At 39.8% G+C, this 17703-nt stretch overlaps 1 protein-coding gene across 1 annotated transcript in view; it reads left to right on the top strand.

Moving 5' to 3' along the window:
- setd1ba (SET domain containing 1B, histone lysine methyltransferase a) overlaps positions 1–17703 on the top strand; it is a 153908-nt gene that overhangs the window by 2933 nt on the left and 133272 nt on the right. The window contains exons 6-7 of the mRNA XM_059988198.1: positions 342–463; positions 10907–12118. Coding sequence (XP_059844181.1) covers positions 342–463; positions 10907–12118 — 1334 coding nt within the window. The remainder of the gene's footprint in view (positions 1–341; positions 464–10906; positions 12119–17703) is intronic.

Consider the following 17703-nt stretch of genomic DNA (forward strand, 5'->3'; position numbering starts at 1 on the left):
ACAGGGACTGCTGCAATTTGTAAAATCTTCCCATCCTGTGCATTTCAAGAAACTTGTTAGTTGTTGAAACATGAATGAATGACCGCTGACTATGCAGCCCCACTCTTTTGATTTGATATCATTCGCGGCAAGTTTTTACCAAGTAGTCAGTTTTTTATAAATACATCAGTCACGTGGAATTGGGATCAATATGTTGATTCCGGTAATGAAGGGTGTCGTTTGTTTCAGTTTTGAGGGGTGCCCGTTTGTTCTCTGTCAGCGATTGGCTCCCGATGTGTATAGATTTAGCCCGGTTTTCTGACTGAACGCTCCGTAGTGATCACGCTTCTGATATCCTCCAGGTGAACATCGGATGAGGTACTACGAGTTGCTGGTCAGTGGTCATTTCACCCCCCAGACGCTTCCTGTCGGTACCGATGCCTTTTTTGACTCCTCTCCCATAATAAACAATGAGTTTGGACAGGTATGGACAGTTTTATTGTGCTTGATTATACTGTAACAGCCGCTTTATAACTCGTGCGTTGAAATAATGTGTTTCAGTGAACCCCACTAGGCAACTTTACGGTTATATTAATGCAGTCAGTTTAACTGGGGGGCGCGAGGGCAGAGAGTCAAATTTTTGAAATAAAAACCGGCTTATCGATGATTCTCACCAACGCCAATGTGAATATTTAGAGCCAAGTCCCCCATGTGAATCTCAGTACGCTGAGTGTAGTGACGGAGTCAGAGCTCCTTAGGAGACGTTGCGCGGTTTTAAAGCTCCTTATCGTGGAGGCAGTAGATTAACGGGACTTGCCGATTCCATCCGACGTTTTCAATAGGAATAGAGTGGGTCTGAAAGATTTAAAATGTCTATAACATAGCAGTTAGTTCAATAAATTTCTATTTCTTTTAAAATGGGAAAACTATCAGGTCCTGATTGAGCACCTTCTTCAAAGTTGTTGATGCCTTGATACATTAGAAAAAGAGGATTGCTATTCAAAAACGTTGAGCGATTTCCACTTTAAAAGTCAAACTCTGTTTCCTTGTTTGTTGATATGGGAGATCAATCATTGATGGAATTTTATGCACAGTAGGAGGCCTAGCGTTGGTTAGTTATGTTTACGGGGGAGGGGCTGTTAGTTTGAGGGAATTAATCCATCTTTCTAAATCAACAGCCTTGTAGATTATAGAATAAATGTTCATTCGGGTGTTCTTAAGCATGTTGGGGGGAGGGGCTTCTGTCACTAACAACTTTCTTAGACAGTGGGTCTGAAGATGTGTCTAAAACAATAACTGTACTCTGATCGAGACCCTTCATCCACCCCATCAGTTTTTTTTTCTCTAAACTTCAGATCTGTGCTATCCAGTTATGACCTTCATGTTTACTCAATGTAGGTTTCTTTCAATTTTATTTTACACTGTGGTGCAAAGTTGTTCCCGATCATAATGTATCTGGTTATGCATATCTTGTGTATGGTTCAAAGTACATTTGTTATCAAAAGTATGTGTATACATTATTTGATACACATATGCAGTGAGCCAGACTGTCCCAGTCTTTTAAAAGTGGCAATGGGATGACTCATTGCTTTTTTTCTGCTCAATTACTGTTTTATAGAAAAAATCCAAATTAAACATTTGTCCCAGCTTTTCATAAATAATTACTTAATTTGGTTAAATCCAATTTGACTTCATAGAGCTGTTAAGTAGGCTTTGCTTGAGGCAATTGCTAAAAAGATATATAGTTAAATACTGAAATAACCTTAAATTTTCTTAAGTTTCATCAATACTTTTGAAATTTTGCCCATACTTAATGAGAAAATATCTTAATTTATTTAAAAAGTAATTGTGACAAGACTGCTTTCTTCAAATTGATGGTTAAAACAGTTTTTTCAACCTTTGTCTCTAAAATATGGAATACATTAATCACTGACCCAAGAATAGTTTCCAAATTAGTTCCTTGCTGTGTTTCAGATCCAATGTATATCTATAATATCAACCTTGGAAGTGTGTGAAGGAAGTGGTCAGTTTGTTATCTGGTGTTTTCTTTCGACATTGTGGGAAAATGTCTGTGTTTGGGGTCCAGGTTTGGAACCTCCTGTGGCTTTTTTTCCCATTGTGGCCAATACATGGGAGATTACGGTGAGAGAATCCTTTGTGATATCCTGTCAGCTAATAGTGGTGATAATATAGCAATACATTGGAGCACAAATCCGGCCTTTATTTCATTAAAAGTGAAGGACTGTTCACTGGAGAAATTAACATTATCAACAACTCCATAAGCTGCAATAATCCAGAGTTATTTAATGGGTGTTACTCAGTCTCTGCGTAATAATCTATCTAACATCTGTAGTGTATCTTGTGCTGATATTTTCCAGTTTAATGCCTAATGGTTAGCTGAGGTAGACTAAATCTTAGTAGCTAGACTCCTATAACTTGTCTGTCAGAATGCCACAATATGCACTTAATGAAGACCTTCAGAATAGGTGCTGGGATTCTTCCGTATCAGATTATGTTACAGGCTTTCTGTGTGGAAAGTAAAATAATGCTAAACTCTGGGAAAACACACCATTTAGAGTAACACACACAAAATGCTGGAGGAACTCTGCAGGTCAGGCAGCATCAATGGAAATGAATAAACAGTCGACGTTTTGGGCTTGGACCCTTCCTCAGGACTCATTTATAGCCATTTAACATTAATTATAGCTTGGATTATAGCATTAACAGTTTAAGTCTTGATGTTGAACTTTGACTAAAGCTTCAAAGCTGTTTTGTCTTGCCATTTTTATTTCTCATTTCTGTATAGACCATAGACCTTAATAAATGCATGAATTATTTGACAGTGTATTTATACTTCCAGATGCTGCAATCTCCAGGGTTTAAATCTGTATTTTGTTTTATCTATCTCAGGCAAGTTGACTTTAAGAATGTTATGCTTGGCTTTTATGAGGCTAGAAAGGACAATTGGTCACTGCTCATTCATCATCCTAGAGCAATCACAACAAAATAACTGGCTGAGCAGAATCTGCTTCAAAACACATTCTGGCAATTGTTTCAGGATAAACATGAGGACAAAACTTTAGCTGCCCATCAACTCCCCATGCAATGCAACTAAGCTTATAGAGACAGAACTAATGTTTCGTCGCATCATTAAAGTTAAGAGCTGTCATGGAGAATTTTACATTTATCACTGACAGTGAGCTCATCATCCACTTTCCCTTGTATAGATGTTTACTCTACTAGTTGTTCAATGATTTCATTTGGCAAAATTAGCATGAGGACGTAGGGTGACATAAGAATAGGTTTGTGTGTGTTCTTCCTTTTGCCTTGCTGGGCTCCTGATAATATTGGTGGTGTAGATTGTTAATAATTATTGTAATTATCATGTGTCACTGTGGTTCGAGTGTGTTAGCCTTTGGGAAACACTAATAGAAAAGAAGAAATTATAAGGCAAAAGACAAGTTTTTTTTGTAATATAGAAACTTAGGCTGTGTAGCTGTAAAGTTTTAGTGTCTTACATTATGTATATTGTACTTTTATAAGTTTCATTTTGAGGACTGTTTTACATTTAAAAAGAATTGTGGATATATGTGTGCATAGTGTGCATGCTTTACAGTTGAAAGTTGCCTTGAAAGTCTGCTGAGGTGGACACTGTCTTTATGCATACAGCTTGTATTTTCAGGTAGTACTGTCAAGACTCTAATCAAATTCTAGCTTTTCTTAACAGAAACCTAATGATCAGTACTTAATTGTTCATCACGTGCCCACTCCATTGTCTAAAGACCACTTATTAGCCATCTCCAATGAGATCCCACCACCAAGTACATCTTTCCCTCTCTCCGACTTTCTGCTTTCCGCAGGGATCGCTCCCTACGCAACTCCCTTGTCCATTTGTTCCCCCCCTCATCTCTTCCCATCGACCTCCCTCCTGGCACTTATCCTTGTAAGCAGAACAAGTGCTACACTTGCCCTTACACTTCCTTCCTCACCACCATTCAGGGCCCCAGACAGTCCTTCCAGGTGAGGCGACACTTCACCTGTGAGTCGGCTGGTGTGGTATACTGTGTCCAGTGCTCCCGGTGTGACCTTCTATAGATTGGTGAGACCCGACGCAGACTGGGAGACCACTTCACTAAACACCTATGCTCTGTCCTACAGAGGAAGCAGGTTCTCCCAGTGGCCACACATTTTAATTCCACATCCCATTTCCAATCCGATATATCAATCCATGCCCTCCTCTACTGCCGAGATAAAGCCACACTCAGGTTGGAGGAACAACACCTTATTTTCTGTCTGGGTAGCCTCCAACCTGATGGCATGAACATTGATTTATATATATATATATATATATATATATATATATATATATATAGAGAGAGAGAGAGAGAGAGAGAGACAATAGAGAGTAGATGCAGGAATAGGCCATTCGGCCCTTCTAGCCAGTGCTGCCATTCACTGTGATCATGGCTGATCATACACAATCAGTACCCCGTCCCTGCCCTCTCTCCATATCCCTTGACCCCGCTATCTATAAGAGCTCTATCTAACTCTCTCTTGAATGCATCCAGAGACTTGGCCTCCACTGCCTTCTGGGGCAGAGCATTCCACATATCCACCACTCTCTGGGTGAAAAAGTTTTTCCGCATCTCTGTTCTAAATGGCTTACCCCTTATTCTTAAACTGTGGCCTCCAGTTCTGGACTCATCCATCAGCGGAAACATGCTTCCTGCCTCCAGCGTGTCCAATCCCTTAATAATCTTATATGTCTCAATCAGATCCCCTCTCATCCTTCTAAATTCAAGTGTATACAAGCCCAGTCGCTCCAATCTTTCAACATATGACAGTCCCGCCATTCCGGGAATTAACCTTGTGAACCTACGCTGCACTCTCTCAATAGCAAGAATGTCCTTCCTCAAATTTGGAGACCAAAACTGCACACAATACTCCAGGTGTGGTCTCACCAGGGCCCTAGACAGCTGCAGAAGGACCCCTTTACTCCTATACTCAATTCCTCTTGTTATAAAGGCCAGCATGGCATTAGCTTTCTTCACTGCCTGCTGTACCTGCATGCTTGCTTTCATTGACTGATGTACAAGAACACCTAGATCTCGTTGTACTTCCCCTTTTCCTAACTTGACTCCATTTAGATAGTAATCTGCCTTCCTGTTCTTGCCACCAAAGTGGATAACCTCACATTTATCCACATTAAACTGCATCTGCCATACATTTGCCCACTCACCCAACCTGTCCAAGTCACCCTGCATTCTCATAACATCATCCTGACATTTCACACTGCCACCCAGCATTGTGTCATTGGCAAATTTGCTAATGTTACTTTTAATCCCTTCATCTAAATCATTAATGTATATTGTAAACAGCTGCGGTCCCAGCACCGAACCTTACGGTACCCCACTGGTCACAGCCTGCCATTCCGAAAGGGACCCGTTAATCACTACTCTTTGTTTCCTGTCAGCCAGCCAATTTTCAATCCATGTCAGTACTCTTCCCCCAATACCATGTGCGCTAATTTTGCCCACTAATCTCCTATGTGGGACTTTATCAAAAGCTTTCTGGAAGTCCAGGTACACTACATCCACTGGTTTTCCCTTGTCCATTTTCATAGTTATATCCTCAAAAAACTCCAGAAGATTAGTCAAGCATGATTTTCCCTTCATAAATCCATGCTGACTTGGACTGATCCTTCTACTGCTATCCAAATGTGTCGTAATTTCCTCTTTTATAATTGACTCCAGCATCTTTCCCACCACTGACGTCAGGCTAACTGGTCTATAATTCCCTGTTTTCTCTCTCCCTCCTTTCTTGAAAAGTGGGACAACATTAGCCACCCTCCAATCAGCAGGAACTGTTCCTGAATCTATAGAACATTGGAAAATGATTACCAATGCGTCCACGATTTCTAGACCCACCTCTTTAAGTACCCTGGGATGCAGACCATCAGGTCCCGGGGACTTATCAGCCTTCAGACTCAACAGTCTATCCAACACCTTTTCTTGCCTAATATAAATTTCCTTCAGTTCATCCTTTACCCTAGTTCATTTGGCCACTATTACAGCTGGGAGATTGTTTGTGTCTTCCCTAGTGAAGACAGATCCAAAGTACCTGTTCAATTCATCTGCCATTTCCTTGTTCCCCATAATAAATTGTCTTCAATGGCCCAATTTTGTTCTTAACTATTTTTTTGCTATTCACATACCTAAAGAAGCTTTTACTCTCCTCCTTTATATTCTTGGCTATATATACATTTTTTTCTTTTTTTTCTCTCTCATTCCCTCTCACAATAACTCCTTGCCTGTTCTCCATCTTCCCCTGGTGCTTCCTTCCCCCTTTCTTTCTTCCAAGGCCTTCCGTCCTATGATACCGCCCCCCCCCCCCCCTCCAGCCTTGTAAGCCTTTTGCCAATAAACTTCCTAGCTCTTAGCTTCATCCCTCCCCCTCCTGTCTTCTATCATTTCGGGTCTCCCCCTCCCCCTTTCAAATCTCTTACTATCTCTTTTTTCCGTTAGTCCTGACGAAGGGTCTCGGCCCGAAAAGTTGATTGCTCATTTCTATACTTTGTGTTTCCTATAGATGCTGCCTGGCCTGCTACGTTCCACCAGCATTTTGTGTGCATTGCTTGAATTTCCAGTATTTGCAGATTTCCTCGTGGTTGCCACTTATTAGCATGTAGTTTTATATTGTTGCTGACAAAAGATTTGCTTTTAAAATATAAATAAGATTATGATTTAATGGAGAAATATTTTAAATGCATTAATGTGTTTTTTTAAATAAGGGGAAACTAAGATGTAAATAGACAAAATGTTCTTCTACGATATAACTAGAACTACTGCTATAAATTAATCGTATTAATTTTTGTTTGTTCTGATTACCTTCTGTATTTCCGTTTTTTGTCTGTCACCCATTGATTCTATGCAGACAGTTAACACTTAGCCAGTGAATTCTTTTTACTATGTGTTATGAAGTCTCTGGAAATGATTTGGGTGCAAATTAACTTTTCCACTTTGTGTTGTAAGATAGCCTGTTTGGTGAAGTCTGTGGACCCTGTTAGAGTTGCATGAATTGACAAAATAAAGAGAATCATAGGGCAAATTTGTGGTCCTTTTTCTGTCTGCAATTATTCTCACTGAACTGTTGTGCTTTGGTTTCATATTACAGGGTCTGTCCATGTCAAACTTAAATTCTTGCACGTCTCTGCTAATATGGAAGAGTGCCATTAATGAAGTGATTAATGGAATGACATTTAAATAGCCTTTTTTGTTAAGAGAAATGTAATCTGAAAGAAATTGTTGCAGAAATTCAACCCACTTGTAGGTTTGTTTGGCTTGGTAAAATGCAGTGTTTGAAAGGTAGCCTTGTACAAAGATTTCTTCATCTTCCCACATGTGAATCAAATTGTGTTGCTGCAAATAGCACTCCATAAATAACCTCCCCCCACCCTCCATATTACCAATCATGTAGCTTTGGATCCTATTTAATTTCTGTATTAATGACCATAATTTGGCATTTACAGTCAGTATAAGTTCTAGTTTTGTGGTTATTTCCTGTATTAATCAAGTAGTTAACATGTTCCCAATGGCCTGATTGCTGTATGTGGAGCCTGGTGTGAAACTCATTGGTGTAAGGTAAATGGATTTATTCTGGGCAAGCAGTAGACTACCTGTCATTGCTTACTGGATTAGAGAGGCAAACCATTCCTGTTCTGGAATTGCCAAAGACTTGAACTGTAAAGTATTTGGTTATGGGCATTGGATGCTCTCAGGATCAAAATTAGACAGAATGCTTCTCAGTATCAAACAGCCTACCAATACATGCTAATAGAAAACATGTCATTTGGATGTGATGGTGGAACTGTATTGTTGCCAAATAGAGAAAGTTGGAAGGTCAGGCAGGGAAGCAAGAGAGGGAAATGACTGATTTAAAAACCTGAACTGAGTCTATGAATTTATACAGTTTCACTGCTGCTAAGTGAATGAGTTGTCTTTTTGGGAATTTCCAGTTAAAAATGTTCATTTCTGGCTGAATTATTAATTGCAAAGAGTAGTTCTCAGATATTAATGGTTGTCATAATTTCATAATTAAGTAGTTAAAACACATCTCATTAGGGGTCGTACAGTGGGACAAAGATGAGTATCGATCCGGTGACCTGGGCTCATTCCTGACCTTGGGTGCTGAGTGTGTGGATTTTGCTTGCTACCTCTGTGACTGCATGGGTTCCAGTTTTCTCTCACTTTTGGTTGGTAAATTGGCAAATGGCAGGAAAATTAGCTAGAGTTGGCAGCTGATGAGTATGCTAGAGGGAGAAAGATATGATTAACAATGATTGGTGCTGGATAGTTGGTGGGCCAAAAGGTGCTTTTCCTAAACCTCAATATTTTGGAAAAGGTGTTCTACATTATTTAGGTATGTGTCCAAAAGCATCAGCTGTTGGAATTAATTTTGCAATGAATACTGAGTTTTGTAGGCAAGTTTTGGATCATTGATAGTAATAAATATGGCCATTAATAGATGATGGAATTGATAAAATGGAACAGAAGGGAGAGATTTGAAGAACAATTTTTTAAAAATGCAGTAAACATTTGACAGCAGTGTCCAGTGATACAATTTCTTTAGTTTCTGAATGGGTTTAGTTTCATTTTTGTGAATCATGAACTTGAGACAGCTGTTAAAATGCATCTGTACTTAAGCCAAGTACTTCAAAATATAGTTTTTTCCAGTTGATTTATACTTACAGAAAAAAAAGACAAGTTCAGGATTTTGGGTTTCTGCAGTTCCTGTCACACCTTTGAATTAATTTCCCCTTTAAACCACTTAATGCAACTAATTTATGGGTTATTTCATTAGGAAACTGGCTTAGCAAAATAGCAGACTTAGTTGTTGATTTTTTTTTAATGTGGACGTTATTTGAGAAGAAATGCTCGGAGGTACTCTGTGAAGCTGGTGGTACAGGTTTCCCCCACTGTCCAAAGGTAGAGCATTCCTATGAAACCGTTTGTAAGCCAAAACGTTGTGAAGCGAAAAAGCAATTACCATTAATTTATATGGGAAAAATTTTTGAGCATTCCCAGACCCAAAAAATAACCTACCAAATCATACCAAATAACACATAAAACCTAAAATAACACTAACATATAGTAAAAGCAGGAATGATATGATAAATATACAGCCTATATAAAGTAGAAATATAGTATGTACAGCGTAGTTTCATTTATCAAAATTGGGAAGACAACGGGCCAAAATCAATTTGGAGAAAAAAAATCGGCATGTACAAACCTACGCACGTACATACATGCGTACTTACACGCATGAGCACACAACTGCCCGCACAAGGCTTCACTGTCATGGTAGTCTTTCTTGGGTTAAACACACGTATAAAGCGGGTGTCTTTGGTTAGTGAAAACAGGTACTAATGTAGGTCTTTCGTGACAGCGAGCTGTCGTAAAACGAACATTTGAAAAACAAGGGCACCTGTAGTTCACTGTAGGTTCGTATTGCTGATTCTGCAAAGCCTATGTTTATCTTAGCCAGGCTAGTTGGTGGGGTTTAGGGAGGTTCTAAAAACATAGAATATTAAGATTCAGCCCATATGTTCCTACCAGGTATTGGTGAGTTGATCACTTTGTTACCATGTCTGACTTAATGACTGGCTGTGAAACTGTATCACACTAATGGCTTGCCACACTAGCACTACATCTATCAGCATTTGTAATAACCCAGGGAAAACTAAAGTGGATTCCAGATAATTGGGACACTTCGGGATTAGTACATTTTGGCCCAATTAGCCAAAGTTCCATGAAAATAGTTAAAAATGTACAAAAGACCAACTACCGTTTAAGTAATAAATTATGTATTTGAATGAAATACAGAACAAATTTGAGTACTATCAATACAGTACTATAAAACTGTATTAGTTCCTAGCAGTTATTGATGGAGGAATTCATCTAGTGTATGCTGCCATGTTCTTTTGATTGTCTGTAAATGAACAAAATTGGCGCAGACACCTATTTTCGGCAATTGCATCCTCCAAATCTTCATTTTCATTGTGACATTCAAGATGATTGTCAATAATCGTTGTCCCTAACTTGTTGAAGTAGTGAAATTGTTTCATTTACAACCCCTCTTTCCCACCCCACCCCCACAGTTTCTGGCATCTACAAGTCAGTTCTGAATTGTCTCGCTGCTTATTTGAACTATAGCTTCGTTTTGAACATGCACAATCGCATGTAACTGACGCTGTTTAAGAGTCATTCACTCTAAGCACGGTGTAGCATCTAATATCCATACAAATGCATGTGTCTGACACTAGTCTGAAACTGTTCAGCAGCAGTCTCTTGCCGCAATTAAACGACATAGTGTCCCAGATAAACTAAGGGGATCCCAGCTATTTTCTGGATTAGTTTTTGTTCCAAGAGCCATCCCAAATAAGCGGATGCCCCTGTTAACAGATGGCCCAATTAACTGGAATCCGTTGTCATTCAGTCCACTCATTGTAGTACAGCAGATGTGCCTTCTGCAGTATTTCTGCTTGGAAGGATTGTTTTTTGATTCTGCGCAATGATTTTAACCCCGTTCTTTTAAGGTGCATTATAAAAGGCAAAATAGGATACTTGCTCGCCAGAAAGAGACCAGAAGTTGTGTATCCTTAAAGCCAACTGTGGAGTGGCTGTAGTTATGACCATTGATCTAGTCATCTTTGGAGTAATAAGAATTCAGCTAATTTCACAATAGCTGAATTTCTAATTTGAATCTTTTTCTCCTTTGCTATTCTATTCCACCATAATATGTGCAATTGTTGAATATTGTTAGAGTAGTGTTCTCAAGTTGTTGAGAACACTAAGCTGTCAGTGCCAAAACAAGATATTTAATTTTGTTAAGGCTCAAGCAATAATTCTTTGTCTTCTCATTGCTACAGGTCAACGATCTCCAGAAACCTCGAAGCGGTGAAAATTACCTTCCCGTGGGACCGTCTGTAACCCCGAATAGTAGCACCCCTTTCTCCCATGATACTGCTTATTCTAGTTGTCGCCAGGATACTCCAAATTCGTACAGCCAGTATACGCCACAGTCGTCCCAAGGCACACCACATACTCCACGGTTGGGAACCCCCTACTCGCAGGATTCCAGCTACTCTAGTCGGCAGAGCACACCAGCTTATTCGTACTCACAGGAGTCTGGGTACAAGTCCAGAAGACCAGAATCCAATTATCAAGATTCCTTCAGGAGATTGGGACACCATTACTCACATAACACAGGAACGTATAGAGGTTCTGAGCTTCCAATTAACACTTACAAGTCAGCTCGCTCCGAGAGTGGATCCTTTTCACATAACCCTTCGGTGAGCCAGTCTGGGACAAACTACCAGTCAGCCTTTTCTCCCTACCAAAATGTGCACTCTACTCAACCATTTTACCCCCGTACCTTGGATCAGCAACATGGTCAGTCATCCAGAGATCATGATTACAGAAGACCTGTGCTACCATCCGATGCCTTTGGGCAAAATAATGCCAATTTGGATGTTGGGCCTGCAAAGGAAAAAATGGAAGATTCAGTTTCTTTGGAGACTAACATCTCAAATGATCAGACACCTGCTTCCTTTACCAAATCTCCTGAAAGGTCTGTGACTCCTGAAGCCCTAGTACCTGAAACAGCTAGTAGCTCAACTCAACCAAACAGTTTAGATTCTCGTATTGAAATGCTTTTGAAGGAGCAACGAACGAAGCTTCCCTTCTTCGACCAAGAATCTGATATTGACATCAAAATGGAGCACAGTCCCATATCTTCCTCTTCCTCCCAACTATCCCCATTGCCGCTTCCTGGGTCAAACACTCACTTGCTTCAACGAGGTCCTACTCCGTCCTCTCGCCCTTCCAGCACGGGCCTGGAGGATGTAAGTCCAACTCCCCTTCCGGATTCAGATGACGAGGATCCTATTTTTGAAACTGTCCAACAGAACCAAAGCTCAAGGTCAGTGTCAGAGGCCGGTATGACACCTGTTGATCAGTCCAGTCAGATGAGTAGGTTCTCCACATCTTCTGATAGTCGGGCACCTGCAGTTAAAGCAGAGACCTGCGAGGCAAATAATGAAGCTGTAGAACCAACGCCTGCTCCAGATGCACTGGAAGAAGTGAGTAAACCAATTTTCTGCCTAAGTTTTGCATTGTACTTTGTATAGCTTAACACACAGTGTGCTATTCTGTATAAGATTCTTCATCTTTTTGTGAGGTGTTCTTGAACTTGATCCTAATTTGAGAATCAGAACCAGGGTTTAATATCACTGGCATGTGAGGTAGTGTTCATGGGTTTATGTCCATTCAGAAAACAGATGGCAGAGGGGAAGAAGCTGTTCCTGAATCATTGAGTCATTGAGTGAGTGTCTTCACACTTCTGTACCTCCTTCTTGGTGGTAACAATGAGAACAAGGCATGACTTAGGTGGTGAGTGTCCTTAATGATGGATGCCACCTTTTTGAGACATCGCTCCTTGAAGATGTCCTGGATACTACAGATGCTAGTGCCCGTGATGGAGATGACTAAGTTTACAACTCTCTGCAGCTTGTTCTTTATGTCAATTTATGTGCTAAATAGAACCTGTTACCGTAGCTAGGCTTTACATTATCATGGATTTGTCTTTTTCTTGTTTTCTAAATATATTTTATAATGCCAGTTGCCTTAACCAAAAGGAAACGGATTTGTTAATTCTTGAAATCCTGGTTGAATGTCATACAGTAGTCATTGGCATTGCTTTTCAAGAGTTCGGTCTGTGCTATAATTTGCCTGGAGTTCCACTAATTTGCTGCTGTTCAGCTTGAAAGTAAGGGACAAAAAGAAATGAACACTGCCGATGATCAGGTCTGTATTTTTGAAAGTTGTTGATGTGAGTACAACTATCATAGTGGCTTAGTACATCTAATTCCATTTTGTAACTAATTGGAGTATAATTCTTCGGAGAGCCTTATACAATTATCGTACCACCTCAATACAGACGAAGCAATTACAACTATTTTGTCTGTGCTGACTTTGTGAAAGAATTAGTCCATTAGTTCCACTCTCTTGCACACTTCTCAGTCACAATGTGCCAAGTTTTCTATTCCAAAGTTTACCAAAATTCCTTTTCTGACAATTACTATTACTGTTTTTCATGCCACGTATTCCAAATTATGATTTATTACGTAAAACATCCTGTTTCCCCTCTGGTTTCTATGAGTTGGCTCTATTTCCAAATGTAAAATTCCTTCTAGCTTAGGAATGCAAGTCCAAGTTTCAGTTTAATTTGCATTTATTTACCACTTTGCTATCAATCCCCCCCATGCATTCCTTAAGATAACTACGTGTTCCTTTGCAATAAACTCTCATTTAAAAAAAAATTCTCTCAAATTATCCAGATTCCTCGGCAACTGGGCACAATCTTTCTACTCTTTATAATCCATTCCTCTTTGCGAATTGACACACTTGAAAAATTGTGTTATTCTTTCTTTCTTCATGTCGTCAATCAAATTAACAGAAGGCCACAGGTAGCAATTTATCCTTGCTCAACCATTCTAAAGGCATCACCTGGTAATAGCTGTGTCTTGTATTGCTTTTGAAATTTTATTACATCAAAGCCATTGATGTTGCTAAAATTAAAGATTTATAGGTCACTGGGCTTAATATAAATTGCCATCAGATGTATCATGTGCCAGCCCTTGACAAAATTCTTACATTTTGTGACTCTAAGATGCAGCCAATTTTGTATCTTTCCTTTGCTGAGATGTTTGGAAGTCCATCAAGCCGAAAATGGTACTTCCTTGCAAAGTCTTAACATGACATACTTTTGTGGGTAATGTTATCCTTCTCCTTCCTTTCCCTTTTCTGTAATGCAAGGCCATGTCATTTGTGCATAGATCAAGAGTCAGCAGATTGAAAATAAAGTATAATTCCGTGAGAATTAATTTTATTCTCAGTCTCAAATTTCTAGGTTGTGATTATCAACTCTGTAAAAGCAAACAGCCATAACACAATGGTCACCTGTACTCTTCTTGATTTATCAATCATATTATTTGCTGGATCCTTCAAAGGCCCCAGAATTTTCTTTCTGATTTTGATTTCATTATCATGGTTTGAGAAACCAACTTGTCAGAGCAGCACAACTCAATGAAATGGATGGGATCTTATTAAGTTACATTATCTACCTGCTTTGTTTGTGTTTGAATGAGCTGTGTGAGTAGAAATGGGCACTGGTTATCTTCAAAGGGTTTTGTTTAGTGGTTATCTCTGATGACATACTCGAGCTGCTTGACTGCCAGGTATCTTCAGTAAAGACAAAGTTGTTTTCCCAGAATACTTCAGTGGGTCCCTCACTGTAACTTCCATGTTGTTGCTCTCAAAGTCTTCCCTCATACAAGTCAGATTTTAAAATAATTCTTCAATTGTGTTGAATCAAAAAAAGTACAGATGTCAGAAACTGCAACAAATACATTGAAAACTTGAATCTTAACTTACGTGTTCAATTTAGGGAAGCTGATGTTAAAATTCTTGTAGATTATTTTTATTTGCCTAAAACACCGCATCTAAGTCGCCTTAAGACTCCTGTATTGCCACCCTTTCAGTGACACTTCAGTGATACCGTGATTCAGTGATAGCCAGAGTTTCTTGGTCACTTAAATTCAATGTTTTTACTGAAAGGCTGTTGCACATCTTATCAGATTTCAATATTTCAGTCCCAGTTCCACATTTAAAAAAGTATATATTTGCTAAGGGATGGATTGCAAATGCAGTTTGTACATCTGTGTAAATTCAACTAGTGTCTTCACCACATGCATGCTAATTTTTAAGGAGCAAAGTTGTCTGTTGTTCAGCACTGTGCATGTGTTCACTTCTAGAGTTCATGATCTGATCAGTTTTTTGATACTGGAGAGGCACTGGTGAACACAAAATGCCTTCCCAGACACAACATGGGTTTGTTAGCTTGTACCATTTTATATTTTTATTATCAACTTGACACAAATCATCTGCTTTTCTTAGTTGGATAATTGTCTGAAGGGAGGGTGAGGGCATTGGACAGGGTGTAGTGTATTAATCAGGCTATGAAATACATCTAAAAATGTGAGGCGTTGTGACCTTGAATGCTGAATTGCATAAAGAGTATGGGTGCCAAGGCCAGTTAAGACATTACCTTGAAGCTGCCAGAAATTGTAGAGCTTCTATTTGAGACAGGATTTGCTTTCTAGGGAGTCTAAGTGAGACGCAGCTGGTGAAATTTCGCTTTGGTGATCGTTTCCTCCTCTGGTGTTGAAGGTGAAAGTAATTGTGAAAGTGGTGATTTCCCCCCCCCCCCCACCCACCTTATTTCAATTGGAACTTTTCAAATTGACGCAATAGGGGTGGAGGTCTGAAAGAAGTTAATTTTGCTCCAAGGTGGGCCTGTGCCCAGTTTATTCTCTGTTGTCCACCAATGTTGGCAATGGAATGTGTAGTGATACTGTGAGTAGCCCATGGTACATCCTTGTGGTGGTTGTTAACTCAAATGAAGCATTTCACCCGTATGTTTTGATAAACATATAAAACCTACAACACAATACAGGCCCTTCAGCCCACAATGCTGAGCCGAGCATGTACTTACTTTAGAAATTACTGAGGGTTACCCATAGCCATCTGTTTTTCTAAGCTCCATGTACCTATCCAGAGTTTCTTAAAAGACCCTATTGTAACTGCCTCCACCACCATCGCCGGCAGCCCATTCCTCGTACTCACGACTGTAAAAAAAAAACAAAATTTCCGCTGACATCTCCTTCTTCCAAGCGCCTTAAAACTGTGCCCTCTCAGATAGCCATTTCAGCCTGGGGTGGGGGGGAATCTACACAATCAATACCTGTCATCAATTTATACACCTCTATGAGGTCATCTCTCTGTTGCTTCAAGGAGAAAAGGCCAAGTTCACTCAACCTGTTCTCATAAGGCATGCTCCTCAGTCCAGGCAACATCCTTGTAAATCTCTGCACCATTTCTATAGTTTCCAAATTCGTCTTGTAGTAAGGTGACCAGAACTGAGCACAGTGGGGTCTGAACAGGGTACTGTACATATGATAAGTAAATTAATCTGAATCTCAGCTTGGCCTATCAGAACATTTTACAAAATATTTTGGGAGGAAGTTTAAATAATGTGAATGACCAAGTAAACTAGGTCTGTGCGTACCTTTAACTTTTTTTGTAAAACATGCACAATTGACTCTTTCCATTATATTTAACTGGGTAAAAGTATAGCTTGTGCACTTGAATCCTTGTCGGTGCTAATGATTGACCTTGGCACAGACACTGGATGAATACACCATACAATATCAAAGACTGTCCCACATTTTTTTAATATATTAACTTTTGGGAGGAACTCTGGAAATCATATGACTGCTTTGTTTGCTGAAGCAAAAGTATGAAGTTACTGAGGATGTAGTGCATCATTGGGCTGGGAAATACACAAAAAGCATAAATGTGAACAAGTGGTTTGCATAGGTGTGAAGGAATGAGGCCTCTTGCCATTGATCTGCCCAGAGCCTGAGGTCATATGCATGAGGGGAATGGCAGACTTTACAGAGCTTGAAGGAAGTGATACTTTGACCTTGATATTAAAAGGAGAAAAAGAAGGCTGTGAGTGGGCCTAAAAGCAGGTGCAAATTTCAGCAAGTTGGAATTTGGCAGTACTGTAAACTTTAAGATCCTTTGCAACGCACGTAAAATGCTGGTGGAACACAGTATCTATGGAACGTTGTGGATGAGAACCTTCTTAATGACTGAGAAAGAAGGGAGAAGATACCAGAATAAAAAGGTAGGGGGAGGGGAAGGGGATAGCTAGAAGGTAATAGGTGAAGACAGGTGGGTGGGAAAGGTCACGGTTGAGAAGGAATCTCATAGGAGAGAAGAGTGGACCATAGGAGAAAGAACCTTTAAGTAAATCTTTCCAGATTTCTCCTGACCCCTGCCTAAATTGACTGTCAGGCTGGTGGCAGAGTAGGAATTTAACGGCAGGACAGTCATTTGCTGATGAAACCAGCCTATGAACTGAATGAAATTTAAATTTGAGAGTTTCAGGCTACATCCACACTACGCCGGATAAATCCGTAACCGAAGCTTTTTCTCTTTGTTTTTACCCTCCGTCCACACTAAAACAGCGTTTTCATCTCCTGAAACCAGAGCTTTTCAAAAACGCTTTCCAAGGTGGATATTTTTGAAAACGCTGCTCGGGCAGATCAGTGTGGACGGGGTAACCGGAGACCTTTGAAAACACTGTCAGACGGCAGCGTGCTATTTCATTGTTTTCTTGAATGCAACCTAACAATTTCAGAAAAGACGGCAACGAGACTGAAGCCAGAAGAGTTAGCGATGTACTCACCAAATACTTTGACCCAAAACTTACTGAATAAATAAGTATACTCACATTGCCTTGTTTTCTGTCCTTGCTCGTATGAAGGTGGTTTACCTATTTATGCAAGTACTTCTCTGACAACAGATGTGTAACAGCCTAATGTTACACTGTATGGAAATACAAGATAATACTGATGCAAACATGCTTTATACATTTAACAAGGTGCTTTATTAATGCAACATAGTCAGTTTTTCAATGCTCGTCATCAGCCGGGTCAGTCTGTCCGTGAACTCCCTGTTGGTTGCCACCGTATGCTCCAGTATTTGTTTCTTTTTAGTTTTAAGTTCTCCTGCGTGCGAGCCAACAGCTGCCCGTTGT

This window comes from Hypanus sabinus, chromosome 13, assembly GCF_030144855.1.
Source record: "Hypanus sabinus isolate sHypSab1 chromosome 13, sHypSab1.hap1, whole genome shotgun sequence".
Classification (NCBI taxonomy): Eukaryota; Metazoa; Chordata; class Chondrichthyes; order Myliobatiformes; family Dasyatidae; genus Hypanus; species Hypanus sabinus.